The sequence below is a fragment of the Phasianus colchicus genome, chromosome 28, assembly GCF_987193195.1.
Source record: "Phasianus colchicus chromosome 28, bPhaCol1.hap1.1, whole genome shotgun sequence".
Lineage (NCBI taxonomy): Eukaryota > Metazoa > Chordata > Aves > Galliformes > Phasianidae > Phasianus > Phasianus colchicus.
Window position 1 is genome coordinate 1,837,625 of NC_143463.1, and position 18,270 is coordinate 1,855,894.

Consider the following 18,270-nt stretch of genomic DNA (forward strand, 5'->3'; position numbering starts at 1 on the left):
ACCCCGCCTTGGGGCACATCTCCCCACGTGTGTCTGTGGCACTGGGGGAGTGTTTACTCCTGACATAACCATCCCCAACCATCTTCTTGCAGTGGCAGAGATGGGGCTGGGATGTGAAGCTGTGCTCTTTGAATGGCTGCTCCCAGCAGTTTGGGAGGATGCTGCTATGTTTGTGTGGGCTGATAGATAGGGCAGGGAAGGGCACATCCAAGTGGTGATGCTTAGTTACATAGCAGCAGTGGAAATAGCAATGTTGGATAGAGGGAAATGGAAGCAGAGAAGCCAAAGGTGCAGCATTTGATTTGCACTGCCTGTGACAGTCTGCTGTGTGTCCTGAGGTGCCCCTTGGACTTGATGTATTGCTCAGGAGGGGTATAATCACCCAGGAAGGTTTTGTTATTCCCATTTGCATTGGATTATCCAAAGGAAAGAACAATCATGACGAGCAGGGAATTGCTACCCTTGCTGACCATCAGGGAGGGGAGGAGAAGGGACACCACTGAACCCTTTGCCTGTGTGTGCAGCTCAGGAGGGTCCATCAGACATAACCCAAGAAGCATTTCAGACAACAACAAATCATTTCCATGCTGGGCATGTTTTCAACACGAGGCTGTTTTGTGCATACGTGTCCCTATCTTCCTACTTTAGACTGTGTCCCTCATAGAAGGTTGATGTTTCTGTGTTTGCCCCTAGGGGACAGGAAGCTCTTTGTGGGCATGTTAAATAAGCAGCAGTCTGAGGATGACGTGCTTCGGCTCTTTGAACCATTTGGGGTCATTGATGAATGTACGGTGCTGCGTGGACCTGATGGGAACAGCAAAGGTGTGAACCCCTCTGTGTCGTGCCCTTTCTCCCTGCTCTTCAGGTAGTGCTCGCCTGCCTCGTGGGAACACACATAGCAGGGAGGGGAAGGCTGGGGAGGATGGGCACAGTTAGGTGGAAGGATGGGGACAGAGAGCAGAAAGGAGCTGTTGGGATCATCAGTGAGCTCAGGTTGGGGTTGCAGTTGGAAACATTTGTAGGCACAATTCGGAGCACACAGAGAATGTAGGGAGGAGATGAGGAGGGGCAGATGTGGAGGTGTGACATCACTGAAAGAATGATGTGAGAACCTTCCTGCTTGTCCAGAATAGAGTGCTTGGGGTGAGCCATCCTTTCTGCTCTCCTTTGCCCTGCGTGAGATGTGACCACACCACAGCGGTCCCATCACTGCGTCTCCTGTGCTCTCTCTGTCCCTTTCCAGGCTGTGCTTTTGTAAAGTTCTCATCTCACACAGAGGCTCAGGCAGCAATCCACGCACTCCACGGCAGCCAGACAATGCCCGTGAGTATGAGGCCAGGGTACCTCCCCTTTCCTAATTCTCTCCCCCAGAGGGAAGTCCCTCACTGTCTACAACCACAGTTTCCAGCTCGGTACAGCTGAGGACAGGGGGCACATGCACATATCCATGCTCTTGTCCTTGGGGACCATCCTGTCTCCTAGGCTGGTGTGTGTCTGTTTGCCCAGACTGGTAGTGACAGCACTTTTATCTAGATAAAAGGCTAAAGAAGGAGAGCCAGGGACCAGGCTGTGAGTCTGTATGCCTGCTGAGAGCAGAGCAGCAGTCAGGGCTCCAGTGCCTGGCCACACTCCCTGTCCTTCTCTTTAGGTGGTAGAGGGGCCTCTGGGGCATGCTGGGGTAGGTGGGAATGGCCATGCATGGTGGGGCTGTGTAACCACAGCTGTGCCCTCTCACTGCAAGCTGTGATGTTATCTTTTGCAGTCTCACAGCCTGCTGGGTTGGGGCTGCCTGTGGTGAACGCAGCCAGAGGTGTGTGCAGTTGTGTGAGGGGAAGGGTGGGACATGGATGGACGGACGGATGGATGGGTGGATGGATGGATGGGGAAGGGCATGGCCCAGGTTCCAGGCAGCTGCTGAGCACTTTCACTCCAGTATTTGCTCTTCTGCACCTCTTCCTCTCTGCTGCCTGCTCTGCCCCATCCCTTGCCTGACCGCTGACTCTGCCTGCCCCTGGCCTCCTCCCCCCCGGCCTCCTCTCTCTGTCTCCTCTCTCTGTGCCTAGGGCGCTTCCTCCAGTCTAGTGGTGAAGTTTGCTGACACAGATAAGGAGAGGACCCTCCGTCGTATGCAGCAAATGGTGGGGCAGCTGGGGATATTCACTCCATCTCTCACCTTGCCGTTCAGCCCATACAGCGCCTATGCGCAGGCTGTGAGTATCACTGGGGGGCTGGGGAGGGAAGGCTGCCCTCCTGGCTGTGGGGCAGCTCCATACCTGGGCTGGGAGACTGCTGACAGGTCCCTGGAACTGTGTGCAAGCTTCCTGGCACCTGGGGTTTGTTCCAGTTTCTCAGTTGGCAGCGCAGCCCGTGTGCTTTTTCCTCCTGGAAGGGGCGGCAGGAGAGAACTGGGACCTCCTTACATTGAGGCTGGGTTCCTCTGACACGTAGACTGGTGGAGGTGCCTGGGAACAGGTGGAGCATGAGCTTTCTATCTTGTTTTGTGGACGGCTCAGAGCCACGATTCATGGGTGATATTTGACAAGCATGGTTTGTGAACCAGGTCCATGGCCTCAGTGTGTGCCTCAGTTTGCTTTTGGAGCACCAGGAGAGCCCTGGGCCCAGCCTCAAGTTTTCCTTTCTCTGTTGAAACTCTCCAGAAGGCACCAAGCTCCCACTGCTGTCCGTGGCTCCCAGGGTTTCCTCTCTTGGCCAGTGTGACCCAGTGGGGTTTGCAGGACGCTGCAGAGGGTCGGAGGGTTCCAGTCATCCTTCTTCCTCTCTGACAAGGCTGGCTGCACCTCAGATCTTGTGGAGGGAACCTCACTGCCTTATGGCAATGGTAGTGGTGGTTGCCATTGGTATTTGAAGTAGATCCCAAACTCAACAAGTCCCTGATCAGCTCTGGTGGAGCATATTCAGGTCTTGATGGCTGTCACTTTCAAGTCTCTCTGCTTCCTATGGAAGGAGGCTGGGAAATTGCTCAGGGCATGAGAGATGTTTGTGTCCAAGAGCCTGAAAGTAGGAGCTGCTCCCAAAAGTAATTTCCCTAGAGGACAAAATAAACCTTCACCTCTGGCTTCAGTGGCTCTTTGCTCTGTGTCCCATCTCCATGACAGAGGAGGAACTGTTTCCCAACTGTTGGCCATTTTCTCTAAGAATCCCCAGAAGCACCCACTACAGTCAGCACGTGGGTCAGCTAGGATGTGCTCGTGCTGGTGCACCCTCTGCTATCGTGGAGCTGGTGCTGAGCTGGGCAGGATGGCAGGATGAGGCTGTGCTGTGAGCTTGTGGCCTGCAGTGTGTGAGCAGGGAGATCTTCCAGGCTTGGTTTGTCAGTGACCTCCACTCTTCAGAAGCTCCCAATGGTGACCAGAAGGCAGAACCAAACTTCAGCTGTGCTGCTTGCTGATCTGCTTCTCGTTTCTCCTCAGCTGTCTGTAAATGCCTTCTCTCCACCTCCTTACTAACCTTCCTGCTCTGCCTGCAGTGCCTTTCCCCTCGACTCAAGACTTTCTGTCCCATTTCACTTTCAGCCTTCCCACAAGGAGAGATCCTCACCAGCTCTCAGGTGCACAAAATATCAGAGGCAGAGGGTTAACACCTTTCCTGCTGCTACCTGGGATGCAGCACTGGGGGAACAGGTGATGGTGGTGACGTGGCAGAGTCAGGCTGAGCACTGCTGGGACCTCCTGGGCACTGCTGTTACGTTCCCAGTGCTCTGTGCCAGCATTCTGCTCTCCCCATCCCTGCAGCTTTTGCTCCAAAGTTCCCCCTGAGGCATCACAGCATTCAGGGCCTCACTTCTTGATTCTGCTGGATGCTTTTAATTTATGTTAATTACATTTTCCTTGAAGGAAAGGTATCTGGGATGAAACGTGAAGTCATCCCAGGCTGTATTAGGTCTAAAGTTATCCAATCAGGTGAGATTAATTAAAAAATAGGCAGCGCATTTCAGCTGGTACAGCTTGAGAGAAAAGGGCTGCACCCTGACATGGGGGATGAGCAGCCAAAAAACAGCACATCTGAGAGCTGGGAGCTGAGCTGGGCCCCACACCCCTCCTCCACGAAGTGAGGACATCCCTCATTTCAGCTCCATCAACAGGTTGGTGATTAATTCAGATAAAATCGGGGCCTGGAGAAAGGTCTGGGTGCAGAGGAGGGCTGATGGAGCAGTGGGTGCCATCAGTGCCTGCTTGTTTCTTGGTGGCTGTGAGCACACAGCTGTGCATCCACCACCACCCTTTGTTCTTACGGCTCATTAAGGTAATTTTATTGAAGTAATGACAACCGTTTGGGAATGCTGGTGTGGCACATTTGCATCTGAATGCGGGTCGTGTTCCAGCCAGAGCCTGCCACCAAACAGGCACTAATGAGAAAAAAGAAAATCGATATTCTAAGTAAGAAATGCATCGGTTCCTGCAGGCTGGGGTGTGAAGGCAGAGCGGTGCATGCAGGCTGATGGCCCCGGGGATCCTCGGCACCACCTCAGTGCTCTCAGGAGGACTCGTTTTGCTGGCTCAGGGTGAGGGATCCGTGCCATGGAGCAGCTCTGCTTTGGGGGATTCGCTCTGAGAGCCCACAGCCAGGGCACGTTGTGGGCTCTGCAGCTCCTGGTGCTGCCTTGCAGTGGGTTCCATCCCTGCTGCTCTCCACACGTCGATTCAGACAGCAGTGCTGCGAGGTCAGGCAATGCCTCTCCTTCTTCTGCAGCTTCAGTGTGGAGGGAATGAAGAGAAAGCACAGAGAGATGCAAACATTTCCACGTTAGGTTTTGGATGCTGGGCCAAGCAGGCAGGGTTGTGCTGCACAGCAGGCGGTGGGACTGAACTCACATCAGTGTGAAGAGGATTCATGTTGTTGTTGGCTTTGCCTCGTGCCACCCCAGCTCATCAGTACTTCCAGAGCATCCTGCCTGCTCCTCCCCAGCCCTTCCTCTTGACAGCAGATGAGCTTTATGAAGGAATTTAGATGGCTGCTTGCAGAGCGCAGGGCAGCGTGCTTGGTGCTGTGCTCTGAGAGCTGCATCTTGTGTCTCACAGCACCAGCTGCTGGCTGCACGAGGCTTCCCCCTCGCCCTGCTCCCAGCCCCATCCCTCTCTGCTCTGGAGGAAGGATGGAGCAGGGCTGGGTGCCCATGGTGCACCCACACACCTTGCAAAGGACAGAGGGGTTGGGCTTCCTCGAGGCAGAGCTTAACACCTTGCAGGGGGGGGTTGGCTGCCGGGGGCTGTGCAGACCCTGAGCAGCCCTGCCTTGCCTTGCAGCTGATGCAGCAGCAGACGACCGTCCTGTCCACCTCCCATGGCAGCTACCTGAGCCCCGGCGTCGCCTTCTCGCCGTGCCACATCCAGCAGATCGGGGCAGTCAGTCTGAACGGGCTGCCAGCAGCACCCATTGCACAGACTTCAGGTGAGGGCAACGATTTGGCTCAGCTCAGTCCAGGAAGGTGCAGGAAGGAGTGAATCCATCCCCAGGGCTGTACCTGGCAGTGCTGCCATTCCGTGCCCCAATCCACAGCAGCTGATGGGGATGGGTGCCCGTCGGGAGCAGTGCTGTGCCATGCTGGCTGCTTTGCAGGCCTGGGCTTAAAGTGTCCCCACCTGGAGCTCTGACAGCAGCCAGTGCTGCCCCTCATTGTGTGACAGCTCCACGCTGAGCTCTGTCACCTGCAGATGCCATCTAGAAGAAATAAGAGCTCCGTGCACAGCAGTCTCACCTGGCAGATGGAACAGGCACTGTGGGCTTTGCAGGGCCTCACCTCACAGCATCTCCTCCTCACTCTGCAGGGCTGCACTCACCGCCTCTTCTGGGAACGACAGCCATGCCAGGGCTGGTGGCACCCATTTCCAATGGGTTTACTGGCGTGGTGCCCTTTCCCAACGGCCATCCATCCTTGGAAACAGTTTACACCAATGGCTTTGTACCATATTCAGGTAGGGCACGCAGGAGAAAACCATCCGGAGGCCTTAGGAGCTGAACTTAGCTCTCTTTTTCTCAATCCCTGCAGATTTCCTACCCTCCTTGCAGACTCAGTGGAGTCTCTGTGCATGCAGTTCCCTTAGCTGTGCTTCTGATGATGTTCTTCTTTGCAGCCCAGAGCCCGTCGGTAGCAGAGACCCTGCACCCAGCCTTCACCGGCGTCCAGCAGTATGCAGGTACCGCCTTCCCTTCTCTCCCTCAGGCCTTTTTGTGTTCCACATCCCTGGGTAAATGGTTTGTTCTGTGTTCCACATCCCTGGGTAAGCAGTTTGTTCTGTCTCCTTGGATCACAGCTGTGTATCCAACCACCTCCATCACCCCCATCGCGCAGAGCATCCCGCAGCCGCCGCCCGTCCTGCAGCAGCAGCAGCGTGAAGGTGAGGATGGGAGCTTGTGAGGCTCACAGGGTGAGCAGCTCAGCCCAGAGCTGGGATGTGTGGCAGCCCAGGAGGTTTCCAGCTGGGTTGAATGCAGCTACTGTGTGGTTGTGGGCAGGGAAGGTGAGAGCTGCAGCTTTCACACAGAGGTGTCCGCTGCTCAGGGCAGAGCTGAGCAATACTGGGAAGCTATGAGCTGTCACTTTGGCTGGTTTTATTCCAGCACGACAGCACCTGGATACTCACAGGGAGTTGTGGCCAGAGCCTAGGGTGGGAGCTGGGCAAGCTGCAAAAGGGAATCTGCTCTCCAGAACTTCCAGCTCTCTGTATTGTCTTCAGAGGGTCTTGGAGAGCCCTCAGAACCTTTGGATGAGTGTCTGAGACGAGTAAGGGGAGGTCAAGGCCAAAGGACACAGTGCTGGGGGTCTCCTCCAGTGCTGTGCTCTTAGTTGAGCCCTTTTCTCTTCCCCTTTCCCTTTGGGGCTGTCTGTGCTTTGTCCCTCCACACCGCCCTCGTGCCTGCAGGTCCTGAAGGCTGCAACCTCTTCATCTACCATCTCCCTCAGGAGTTTGGAGACAATGAGTTGATGCAGATGTTCCTTCCCTTTGGCAATATCATCTCCTCCAAGGTGTTCATGGATCGTGCCACCAACCAGAGCAAGTGTTTTGGTGAGTGCTGCTGCCCAAGAGGCCAAAGAAGCACAACATGGCTGGGATGTACATGTGCTGAGCACACCTCAGCAGTGCTGCTGTTACCACTGCCCATGTCCTCTCCTTCAGGTTTTGTAAGCTTTGACAACCCATCCAGTGCACAAACTGCCATCCAGGCCATGAATGGCTTCCAGATTGGCATGAAACGTTTGAAGGTCCAGTTGAAACGACCCAAGGATGCCAACCATCCCTACTGACAGCAGCGAGCAAGCAGGAGTCACTTCTGCAGCACAGGTAAAGTCCATCTGCTGCATCATTGTGGGGGGCAGCAGGGGGTGGCTGCTCCCTGGGATGGGCATCAGGGCTGGTGAAGGTGAATGGGGTTGGATGGCCAGGATGGCCAGGTGGGTGCATGGGACAGCCAAGGGGTTGGATAACAGAGTCTGTGGCTGCAGCCAGAGTGGGGACTGATTGGTGTGGGGCTGAGGGCAGAGGCTGAGCTGAGCAGGAGAGCTGGTGAAGGCTGTTAACATCATGTAGTGCACTGGTAGGTGGGTTGGGTTACCAACCTGTGCTCTGAACGAGGCTTCAGCCCCCTGCCCTGTCCTGCAAACTTTTCATCTTCCTCTGAAGGTCTTAAAACTCCAGCCATAGCACTGTTCTCATCTCTTGGGCCATTGGTCCTCTTCTGGTGGCCACAGCATCAGGAGGTGTTTGTGATAAAGAGGTGATGCCCTGCAGGGCCACAGGAGAGCTGCCTGCTGTGCGAGCTGCCTGGCAGAGCTGCTTCCTGTCAGACAGGCTGGGAGCAGGGGGGGCTGCACTTGATCCCTTCTAATTTGGGGTCATCTTCCTCCTCGTTTAAGCAGCATCAGCTCAGAGCCAGAGGTTCACACAGATGTCCCCCCGACCCCCCACTTCCCTCCCTCCTCCCTTTCTGTTCAGATGAAGGGGAACTCCAGAGGAAGAGTTTCTGCTTCAGGTTGACTTACAGAGAGGCCAGTGAATTTGTCAGCTCCCCTAGCACAACCCCTTCCCTTCCTCTCCCCCCTCCTCCCCTCTAGCTCCAGAAAGAGCCATTACAAAGGGAGGACTGGTCCTGCCTGGCAGGAAGGTCTTTTCCTCCTTCCTTCTCCACCTCCTCTCCCTTTTGCAGATCCATGTCAGTATTGCACAGCCCGTTGTTTTTCTTTTCTCTCCTTGAAGTGACTCACAGGACCAAACTTTCCCATTCAGACGCTCCTTGCCAGAGGGGTTGGAAGCGAAGGGTTTACCTCTGCAGCCGTGTCTTCTCAGCAGGCACTGCAAACAGACCTGAACATTTTGAGAGGATGCCTGGATGGACAGAGAGCGAGGGAGGGCCCATCTCCCCGCTCAGCATCAGCACCAAGCGAGGAGAAGGAGAACTACTTACCTCCAGGGTTAGGGCACAGCCAGCTGCTCCGCTCCGCTCACTCACCCACCAACCTTAGCACCAGCCTGGTGAAGGATCGCTCTGTCTTACCCTCCTAAGGGCTTCTGCAGACCAAACTCCTGCAATTCGGTGCCGGTTGGGCTGAAAGCACAGGAAACCTTTCCCTGCAGGACCTGCACTGCCGCCCCACATCTCATTGCTCCTCGTGGTAACAGGACAGCAGAGGAGGAGGAGGAGGAGGAGGAGAGGGAGCGCTGATGGAACGGCCGGGCCGTGCAGGACCCGGAGCTGCGTGCAGGCATTGCTGGTTCGCAGCCCAGGTGGGACCTTCCCCATTGAATTCAGCTCTGCAGCACTTCCCCATCGCACACGGGCGGCATCGGGCCGCCGTCCCTGCGGTTCTTTCTTCCCCAGCGCTCCCTCCGAGGGACAGATCGCACATCACACAGCCTGCGTCTGCATTCGCACCTCCGCACGCACTGAAGCACAGCTCGGAGCTCTGTGTCACAACCCCTGCACGGGGGGAGGGGGGTGGGGGGGCCGTGCTGCCGGGCCGATCCCTCGGCCGCCACGAACTGCTGCTTCCTGCTGAAGCCGAACGCGGCGCAGAGCGGGGTGAGGCACGGGGGGCGGCGCCGCGTGTCTGTGGGTGGGGGGCAGGACGGGGTTGGGGCTGCAGCCCCCCCCGCTCACCCCACTGCAGTGAGAGGTGGCGGAACCGGGTGGGCCGGGGGGGTCTGTGTGTGTTTCTATAGTCCATGTTTACTTATTGTAAATACCATTTTTATACTTAACATCGACGACGTCCGTGATTTGTATAATGTACTTTATTTCTGCTACGAGTAATTTCATGGATTTAAACTTAATCTAATTTTGAACAAAAAAACAAAAAAACAAAAGAAAAAAGAAAAAAAAAAAAGGACCAACAAATGGAAACGGGGAGGGGGAGGGGGGGGAACCACAGCGGGTCCGGCGAGGTTCGGCCCGCCGCCGTTTGACCATTCGCGTTTCTTCCATCGCCGATCCGACGCCGCTCCGTCAGTGTCAGCCCTCGCTCCGACCTACAGAGTCTGAAATTTATTTAATAAAAGTTTTACTTCCTAAGTAACCCGGCTGCCCCCTGCGTTCGCCGCCTGGGGTTGGGGCGACCCGGGGCCGTTCGGCGGCTGCAGCGCCAGCACCGCTTCGGGGAAACGGAGCGAAACCGGAACGGAACCGGAACGGAACCGGAACAGGAGTGGAACCGGAACGGAACCGGCGCAGCCGCACAGCGCACGGAGCGCACCGGCGCGCCACGGCCCCGCGGAGCCCCGCCCCCCACAGCTGCTCAGCCAATGGGCAGCCAGCAGCAGAGTGGCTCCGCCCACAAGAGGAGGAGCGATGCGCGGGGCGGCTCTTGCGCCATTAGGGCGGTGCTAACGTGGGCCAGGAGCCAATAGGAAAGCGCGCAACACAGCGCAATTTGCATACCCCTCGAGTGCCAGCCAATCCGCTGCCGCCCGGGGGGCGGGGCGCAACCCCGCAGCGGCCGCTTCCGGCTCGGGCGCTTCCGCCGCCGCGAGGCGCGGTGCCGCCCGGTCCGTGCGCGGCGCTCCGAGGGCAGCGGGCTGCGCTCCTTGCGGGCCCGGCCCCGGGCGGAGAACGCGAGCCGTAACCGAGCCTACGGGGCGGAGCGAGGGGGGCGGCCGGGGGATGCGGAGGAGGATGGGGGGCGGTCACCGCACGCGGAGCGCTCCGTCAGGGGCTGCCGGGCTTCCAGGCGCCGCGGTCCGAAGCGCTGTGGTTGTAGAAGCTCTGCAGCACGCGGGGGCTGGGGAGCAGCACCCAGAGGCCGTGCACGTGCCGCAGCCACCACGGGTAGAAGAGCTCCGGCACGCGGGCGGCACCGCCGCGAATGATGGCGAGCGCCGCTTCTGGCGCAGGAAAAGCAGTGATGAAGACTTTGCCTCTGCGCGAGACGAGCAGAGCGTCACGCCGCGCTCAGACACACGCACACGCGTACACACACACACACGCGTACACACACACACACGCGTACACACACACACACGCGTACACACACACACACGCGTACACACACACACACACACACACACACACAGACACACACACACACACAGACACACACACACACACACACACACACACACAGACACACACACACACACACACACACACACACACAGACACACACACACACACACAGACACACACACACACACACAGACACACACACACACACACACACAGACACACACACACACACACACACACAGACACACACACACACACACACAGACACACACACACACAGACACACACACACACACACACACACACACAGACACACACACACACACACACACACAGACACACACACACACACACACACAGACACAGACACACACACACACACACACACACACAGACACACACACACACACACACACACAGACACACACACACACACACACACACACACACACACACACACAGACACACACACACACACACACAGACACACACACAGACACACACACACACACACAGACACACACACACAGACACACACACACAGACACACACACACACACACACACAGACACACACACACACACACACACACACACACACACACAGACACACACACACACACAGACACACACACACAGACACACACACACAGACACACACACACAGACACACACACACACACACACACCGGGTCTTCTCCAGCGCCGTGGCGGTGTCGATGAGGCCCAGGATGCACAGCGTGATGGAGACGTTCCTCTTCTGCATCATCAGCTCGTGGCGCAGGGAGCTGAAGAATCCGTCCAGCGCAAACTTCGTGGCTGAGTACGAAGTGGTGAAAGGAGTGGGAATCTTCCCTGGAGGGAGAAGGAGAGAATGAGGAAACGTCCAGCGAGGCAGAAGCCCGGCCTGCCCCCGTCCTGCTTGCTACAGCTCGAATGTGTGCTGAAAGACGGGCGCGGCGTGCAGGAACTGAGCTCAGTCACGCACTGACCTGTGAGGGAAGAAACCACCACCACAGAGCCGTGATTCTTCTCCAGGCTGGGCAGAGCTGCTGTAGCGAGCGCCACATAACTAAAGAAATTCACCTGGAAGGAGGAGGGCGTGGGAGGAGAAGAGAGCTTGGAAAGGAACCTGCAAGCCGACAGAACAGCAGTGACAGGGAGCGTGGCTTGGATGTGAAACTGGAAACAGGAGGAGGAAAGATCTCAGCGGGGATGGGGACAAATGTTGCCCCCTGAGCCCTTCAGATCCAGGCACAGCAATGCAGAAGTCAGCAAATGTTACAGTGGGGCCTTCAGGTACATTTCCTGGCAGAGGGGCCGCTGTCCCTGATTTCTCTGTGCTGGGCTCACTGTGCATCCCCTGCTCAGTCACAGGGACCCCAGCAGTGCCTCAGTTTGCTCCCCAGCTGAGCTCAGATGACCATGAAGCATCACTTTGGAGCTCTGCTGCTCTGCAAATTGCAGGGACTTCCGTACCCGTGGCCCCAGGCTCCCTGCCCTGCAGCAAACACGCACTTCCCACCATCAGTCACACACCTGGCCCAGCTGGGAGCAAAGCAGGACAGCTCTTCATCTCTACAGTCCCAAAATGTGGCACCGTGGGGAAGTTCTGTGTCTGATCAGTGGCTCAAACAGCAAACACCACTTCCAGCCATCACAGCGTGTTCTGCAACAGACACCTGCTGTAGCTGGGTGGGGATGTTTGCTCCTCGCCTGCTGGCCCTCATAAACACAGCACACGTTGGGCAACGACCCACAGCAGGCCAAGCCCAGCAGCTCTGGGCTGAGGACAGATAGGAAGGATGAAAAGATGGAGAGAAGTCATCTCCTCCCGGGGTTCCTCTGCAAACACCAACATAAGTGAGCAGAACACTGAGGCGAGTAAGGAAGTGTCCAAAGCACTGCACTTGAAACACACACACACTGGTTGCTCTCAGCTGCTGCCACAGGTCTGAATTTGCCTTGGAGCCCCTCCAGGTTGTCCCAGGGGAAGCAGAATCGCTGCGCTCCACAGAACTGCTGGGAATCCTCACCTGCATGAGCCAGCGGGTGTGCTCCACATCTCCAGCCCACATCTGGAAAGGGGAAATGCCAATGTGGTTCAGCACCAGGTAATCCAGCCCTCCTGTGGGCAGAGACAGCAGTCAGTGGGGCAGCCGTCCCTGAGGACCCCCTGCAGCAGCCCCTCAACCCCTCACACCCTTTCCTCCCCCAGCAGCAGACAGTTGGGTTTGCTGCCATTCTTGTTCTGCTTACCCAGTTTTTGGACAGCGAACTGAACCACCCTGTCAGGCTCTGAAGGGGAAGACATATCAGCTGGGATGGAGAAGACTTTCTTTGCTCCGAGGGTCAGGCATTTCTCCATCACCTGGAAAACAATGCTCTCCCAGTGATCAAACAGCGTGGGGTGTGGGGAAGGAACAGCAATAAGGGCACTGCAAGGAGCTCCTTCCCCCTCACTACAATTAGAAAGAAACGATTCTAGACAAAGACACCCTTCAATGTAAATCTACCCCTATTCAGTTCATTTTACATCAGCACTCTGTCTGCCCACAGCAGCTGAATGGAGGCTCTTAACAAGATAGAGATTCCATCTAGCTTGGAAAAGGATCAACCCATCCAAAGGCCATCTTCAGAAGAATGCTTCTAGAACACGGGGTTACAGAACCACAGAGTGAGATCTTACAGATCCCTGAGTTCCAACCACTCTGCACTCAGTGCCTTTTGTTGTTGTTGATCCAAAGCTTCTGCAGTGCTCATCTTTCAGAGGTGTTTTGCACCGAGGGGTGTGTGAAGGTTGCCTGGCACACAGTTGGAAAGTGTGGTGAGGTGATGTCCCCATAGGATCTGTGCTCACTGCCCCAGCTCTCCTTCTGTCTCGTTTCATAGCACACAACTCTCCTGGCAAGGCACTTATCCCGAGCTCTCAGAGAGATCTGCTCTACGTAGATGAGGCTGCAGGGGGCTGTGAGCACCCAGCACTGCTGGGAGGCGTCCCTGCCTGTGGGCAGGTGGAGCTGGATGATGCCAGAGGTCCCTTCTGACCCAAACCACCCTATAATTCTCTACACACCGCCCCATAAAGAAGTCTCATCTCCGGTCAAACATTACACACAAAGGTTGGGGTGTCTGTAACAGCCACAGACAGGACTGACTCAGAACCTCACACAACTGCAGCTCTTCTCCCCTACGGCTGAGCTCCTCTGGAGCACAGAGCCCCGTTGTGCTGTGGTAGTGCCCTCTGGTAGGAGAAACACGCACTGCAGCAGCACTGCTGTGTGACAGCACAGAGTAACCCACGCAGGGGTCACTGCAGAGAAGGGTGGCACAGAGCAGTGGCAGCACAGCGGGCTCAGCACACGCTGCTGATGTCTTCTGTTGTTCTACAGAACCCACAAAGCATTCCCTGCAGCACCTCGGCTGGTTTTGTGCAACGCTGCTTCTGAAGGAGAAAACACAATGTGTGCCCAAAGCCCTGATGTTCTCCCTCACCCAAAGCAGCCCTCACCTCCTGCAGCACAGCTTCCCTCCTGGCGGTCAGAACAATTTCAGCCCCAAACGTGGCATAGTGATAGGCCATCTGCTCCCCAATCCCAGCGCTGGCTCCGGTCAGCAGGACGCGGGCACCAGAAAGCTGCTCTGCTTATGGGAGAACACACAGCACAGCACAGCACAGATCACTTCCACAAAGCAGCTTTCTGTTCTACAGAAGTTGTGCAGCACAAACAGAGCCCTGGGCCTGCAGCCCCCTCTACTCTGCTCTTGTCAGGCCCAATCTGGAATATTATCCAGAGTGTGTCCAGGCCTGGGGCCCCCAGCACAAGAAAGATGCAGAGCTCTGGGAACAGGTCCAGAGGAGGGCACTAAGATGATCAAAGGGGTGAAGCACCTCTCCTGTGAGGAAAGGTTGAGGAAACCGGGCTCGTTTAGCTTGGAGAAGAGAAGGGAGACCTCACTGTGGCCTTCCAGTACTTGAAGGGAGTGTATAAACAGGAGGAGGAATGGCTGTTTGTGAGGGTGGATGGTGATAGGACAAGGGGAAATGGCTTTAAAGTGAGACAGGGGAGGTTTAGGTTGGATATGAGAAGGAAGTTTTTCACACACAGGGTGGTGAGGCACTGGAACAGGTTGCCCAAGGAGGCTGTGGATGCCCCAGCCCTGCAGGCATTCAAGGCCAGGCTGGATGTGGCTCTGGGCAGCCTGGGCTGCTGGTTGGTGACCCTGCACACAGCAGGGGGTTGGAACTGATGAGCACTGTGGGCCTTTGCAACCCAGGCCATTCTGTGATTCTATGACTCTGTGTTTCCCTTGGGTCGGTTTGGAGTCAGGATCAGTTTGAGTTCAGCCAGCCCTCCTGTGCTCAGCCACACAGGAACGGTTCCTGAGCCCAAAGCTTGCAGTGAAAAGGCAAAGGCAGCGGCAGAGGCTATGAGCCCCATAACAGCCACGAGTGGGAAGAGGCTGCAATCACAGTTTGGAAATTCAAGCCGTTCTGTTGCACTGTGTGCGTCCCAGCTTGGGCTGAGCCCTGCTGAGCATACCTGGCTGGAAGGTGTCCCTCCAGAAGAAGGCAAGCAGCACAGCCAGGCTCCCTGCAGCACAGAGCACTTTTCCAAAGGCCTTCATCGTCCTCCACGCCGTGCAGAAGGGGACAAAAAGCCGCTCAGGCCGCGGAGGTGAGGCGGACCTTCGGAAGAGAAGAACCAGAAGCAAAGGTGGACGTCAGCAGTGGGGAGGCCGAAGGAACGCGATGAAGCTGACGGGCCATCAGAACCCGATCAGCCCCGAGCGCCGGACCGCCCGCAGCCCCGACCCTCACCCCCAAATGGCGGCGGGCGCAGCTCCCCGCCCACGTGACCCCGCCGCCATGGCAACGGCCGAGGCGGAAGCGCTTCTCCTCGCTTCCGGTCACGTGAGGCGCTCCCGGCTGCCCTCGCGGCGCGGGCCCGAGCGCTGCCCTTGGTGCCGCCATGGCCGCCCGCCTGCTGCCCGCGCTCAGGTCAGTCCGCGGCGCCGCCTCCCTCCGGTTCCGCCGGGGCTGCGGTCGGGCCCGGCGCCGCCCGCCCCGCGGTTCTGCCTTTCGCCCCGCTCGGCCCCGGGCGCGGAGCGAGGCGGGAGCGCCGTCCCGGCGCGGTGCCCTCAGCTGCGGCCCCTCCGGGCGGCCGTGAGAACGGGGGACGCGCGGGGCTCCGGGCGGCTGAACGCAGCTGCCGTCGAGCTGCGCTGCTGGGGCAGCCTGGCGTTGGCCGGGCTTCGCTCGCTGCCGCCGTGCGTCTCGTTCGTCCGGCGGTGAGAACGGCGGCACCGCGGCGGTGAGGCGTTGGCGGGGTCGCCGCCCCTGGAGGAGCTCGGAATCGCGGAGAGCAGCGGCGTCTGACGGCCCCGTTCGGTGCTGCGTCCCCACTGCCGTGTCCTCCCGTTGCTCTCTGCATCGGCCGCTCTCTCTCAGAGTTGTGGCGCTGCTTCCCCGTTCTCAGAGGCGCGGACAAAGCGCGAGCAGGTTTCTGGCAGATGAGGGACGTTTGGTGGGGGGGGGTGGCAGAGCAGCACCACCTGCCCTCAAACACCTCCAGCGACGGCGGCCCCTCTGCCTCTGGTCTACCGGGAGAGAAGCGGTGTCACTCCTGATGCAAACTGAACTGTGGCTGCTTTTGGTTCCTTCAGGTTTGTCATCAAAGGAAGCCTGGCCGGAGCTGCTGTGTACGTGGCCTACGATCAGGGGCTGCTGGGCAGCGGTGCAGAAGGTGCTGAAGCCCTAAAAAAGGCTCGGGCAGCGCTGCCTCCTGCAGTCAGAGAGTGGACGAGTTACGTGGGCTGGGAGGTGAGGATGGGAGGTGAGGGTGGGAGGTGAGGGTGCACAGATGAGCGCAGCAGATAATGAGGAGCACAACACAGTGGGACGATGGTTCAGGTTCCAGTGACACTGGCAGTTTTGCTGTTGAACTTGGGTTTCGCATTGAGGGTTCTTTGAGGAGGGTTGAAACAGGAGGATGACTTTCAGAGTGTAGTGGGGAGAATTCTGGGTCTTACTGGGAAGGAAAGAGGCAGTGAGCCCAGGCAGGTCAAGGAGGGGACTGCAGGTTTGCTCTGAGGGAGATTTCAGTGTGTAGTAATAGTTTTAGGCTTTTCTTTGGGCTCAAAAGTTCAGGCCAAGATTCTCCTGGTTTGTCAGGCTGAATTCAGATAGCCTGGAGAGGCCCTTTAAAATGTTTAAAATCTTCAGGAGCCAAGAAGTCTTTTCCATATTGGAGTCTATTACAACAAACCCATAGCTGCCAGCAGCACCTCAGCAGAAGTACTTCCCTTCTGCTGTGTGCTGCAGAAAAGAGCCAAGCCCTCAGCCAAGATCTCAGGGCAATGGCTGATGCTCTTTGAGGTTTAGGGAAGGGAGCACCAAAACACCTTTGAGATCTGAGTCCCAAAGCCCTTCCAGGTGAGGCAGCCCTGTCCCACTGCCCCCCCACTGCTGATTTCTTTTTCTTTCCAGCTCCCGGCCACTCCAAGCTTGGACTTTTCCCCCTCTGATTCCTGGAATAAAGGTAAAATCACTTTCCATGTAGTTGTGGGAAGGGGCCAACAGTGATCAGCTTGTCAAAGAATCATAGAACAGCCTGGGTTGAAAAGGAACTCAAGAGATCATCTTATTTCGGTCGTGTCTCAGTACTGCCCTCTAAGAGTGGTGATGTGGCAGGAGCTCTGCATCTAGGAGCAGATCCTCCAGGTTCCACCACGAGCACACGCAGTGACTGTGGGCAGTTCACTTTATCTCATCACCTTCATTTTCAAGTGTGAAATCCAAGTGAGTGTGGCCACAGAACTGTTCTCACACACGAGTGCAGCCTGAACTCACCCTCTGTTTTTTCACGGGAACGTTCCCATAATTGCTGGACAGTTAGGGATGTTTGAAGGCCAAACATTCATAAATACCTGACAAGGATTTATGGTGCAGCAAATAACAGCCCCCGTTCCTGTGACATGTCACCTGGGGTCAGCAGCAAAACCAGAAATGAAATTGAATTATCCAAGTTGCAGTTGTTGTAACCTTGTGGTCATCTGAACTCGTGCTATTGGAAGCAGGGCTGTACTCGAGCTCAAGCTTCATAACACAAATCTGTGTTTTCTTCTGTCTTTGAAGAGATCCACGGTGCTAGAGGAACGATAGGAAATTTGCTTTGAGTGATGCTTTTCTGGGGATAACTCTCCACTCTCCTCACAGGGGTGCACACGGTGATGTCTGCCCTGTCTGTGGCTCCCAGCAGGGCCTGTGAGTACACGGCGGAGGGCTGGAAGTACGTGAAGGACCTCGTCAAGTGAGCATGTCCTCTGGGTGCAGCTCTGCACTTCTGTCCGTCCTGTGCTGGTCCCGCTGGAGGGCAGCTCAGCCAAGCAAGGGCTACAATAAAGGACTTTGGAAGCTCCTGTTTCATTGGGGTTGGTCTTGGCACGCAAACTGCATCCACTGCTTCGTGTCTTCCTAGTGGTAGGTGCCTCAGCAGAGCATGGCTCGTGCAGAGCGACAGTTCTGTGCTGAGGGAGAACCTCTGTCTGCACCACTGTTGACTGCATACTTAAAAACAGCCAAAGACACCCAAGCACAGCTAAGAGCCATTCCTAATCTCCATCAAGGATTGCTGGGGGAATGTAGGTCTTGGAATTTGAGCTTTGGACTTCCTTGATGTAGCAGAGGCCAAGCAGGCGTAGCTCCCACCGTAAAATGAAGAGAAAAAGATCCTTCACCCCTCGCCCTCACTTTGTCCAAACTTTAACTAGCATCATCACCAGCATGAAAAAAATTAGATTGCAGTGCTTAATT

At 56.5% G+C, this 18,270-nt stretch overlaps 3 protein-coding genes across 21 annotated transcripts in view; 2 read left to right on the forward strand and 1 right to left on the reverse strand.

Annotated features, from left to right (window-relative positions):
* The window catches only part of CELF5 (CUGBP Elav-like family member 5), a 34,917-nt gene extending 25,650 nt beyond the window's left edge, over positions 1–9,267 (forward strand). For 8 of the 9 annotated variants that reach the window (XM_031604664.2, XM_031604665.2, XM_031604666.2 and 5 more), the window contains 10 exons: positions 694–822; positions 1,244–1,323; positions 2,064–2,210; positions 5,265–5,409; positions 5,787–5,933; positions 6,093–6,155; positions 6,273–6,356; positions 6,882–7,025; positions 7,137–7,301; positions 8,214–9,267. In XM_031604664.2, coding sequence (XP_031460524.1) covers positions 694–822; positions 1,244–1,323; positions 2,064–2,210; positions 5,265–5,409; positions 5,787–5,933; positions 6,093–6,155; positions 6,273–6,356; positions 6,882–7,025; positions 7,137–7,264 — 1,067 coding nt within the window. In that variant the 3' untranslated portion in view covers positions 7,265–7,301; positions 8,214–9,267. The remainder of the gene's footprint in view (positions 1–693; positions 823–1,243; positions 1,324–2,063; positions 2,211–5,264; positions 5,410–5,786; positions 5,934–6,092; positions 6,156–6,272; positions 6,357–6,881; positions 7,026–7,136; positions 7,302–8,213) is intronic. The other variant, XM_031604669.2, reaches the window with a different exon arrangement.
* Positions 9,261–15,383, reverse strand: HSD11B1L (hydroxysteroid 11-beta dehydrogenase 1 like). 11 transcript variants are annotated; one of them, XM_090125883.1, is made up of 9 exons: positions 15,277–15,383; positions 14,999–15,144; positions 13,966–14,099; positions 12,714–12,825; positions 12,491–12,582; positions 11,447–11,540; positions 11,144–11,309; positions 10,141–10,369; positions 9,391–9,491 (listed from the first exon to the last, which is right to left on the reverse strand). In XM_090125883.1, the coding sequence occupies exons 1-8, from the start codon at positions 15,324–15,326 to the stop codon at positions 10,159–10,161; spliced, it is 1,005 nt and encodes a 334-aa protein (XP_089982009.1). In that variant the 5' UTR covers positions 15,327–15,383; the 3' UTR covers positions 9,391–9,491; positions 10,141–10,158. The 11 variants fall into 11 exon arrangements, 10 of the variants coding, with proteins under 10 accessions (XP_089982010.1, XP_089982009.1, XP_031460534.1 ...); XR_016460242.1 differs by having other exon boundaries at positions 9,392–9,491; positions 9,892–10,369; XM_090125884.1 differs by lacking the exon at positions 10,141–10,369 and having other exon boundaries at positions 9,261–9,491.
* MICOS13 (mitochondrial contact site and cristae organizing system subunit 13) lies at positions 15,347–17,883 on the forward strand. Its single transcript, XM_031604684.2, has 4 exons — positions 15,347–15,456; positions 16,122–16,278; positions 16,945–16,996; positions 17,674–17,883. The coding sequence occupies exons 1-4, from the start codon at positions 15,428–15,430 to the stop codon at positions 17,769–17,771; spliced, it is 336 nt and encodes a 111-aa protein (XP_031460544.1). The 5' UTR covers positions 15,347–15,427; the 3' UTR covers positions 17,772–17,883.
* Positions 17,884–18,270: the final 387 nt, after the last annotated feature.

Bases quoted from the DNA above. Each gene is read 5' to 3' on its own strand.
- HSD11B1L (XM_090125877.1), bottom strand. From the start codon at position 15,326: ATGGCGGCGGGGTCACGTGGGCGGGGAGCTGCGCCCGCCGCCATTTGG. The intron at 15,145-15,276 runs GTGAGGGTCGGG...TCTCTTCCGAAG, and splicing joins GCGCCCGCCGCCATTTGGGG to GTCCGCCTCACCTCCGCGGC. The intron at 12,583-12,713 runs GTAAGCAGAACA...CTCTGCCCACAG, and splicing joins GTTCGCTGTCCAAAAACTGG to GAGGGCTGGATTACCTGGTG.
- MICOS13 (XM_031604684.2), top strand. From the start codon at position 15,428: ATGGCCGCCCGCCTGCTGCCCGCGCTCAG. The intron at 15,457-16,121 runs GTCAGTCCGCGG...TGGTTCCTTCAG, and splicing joins CGCCTGCTGCCCGCGCTCAG to GTTTGTCATCAAAGGAAGCC. The intron at 16,279-16,944 runs GTGAGGATGGGA...TTTTCTTTCCAG, and splicing joins CGAGTTACGTGGGCTGGGAG to CTCCCGGCCACTCCAAGCTT.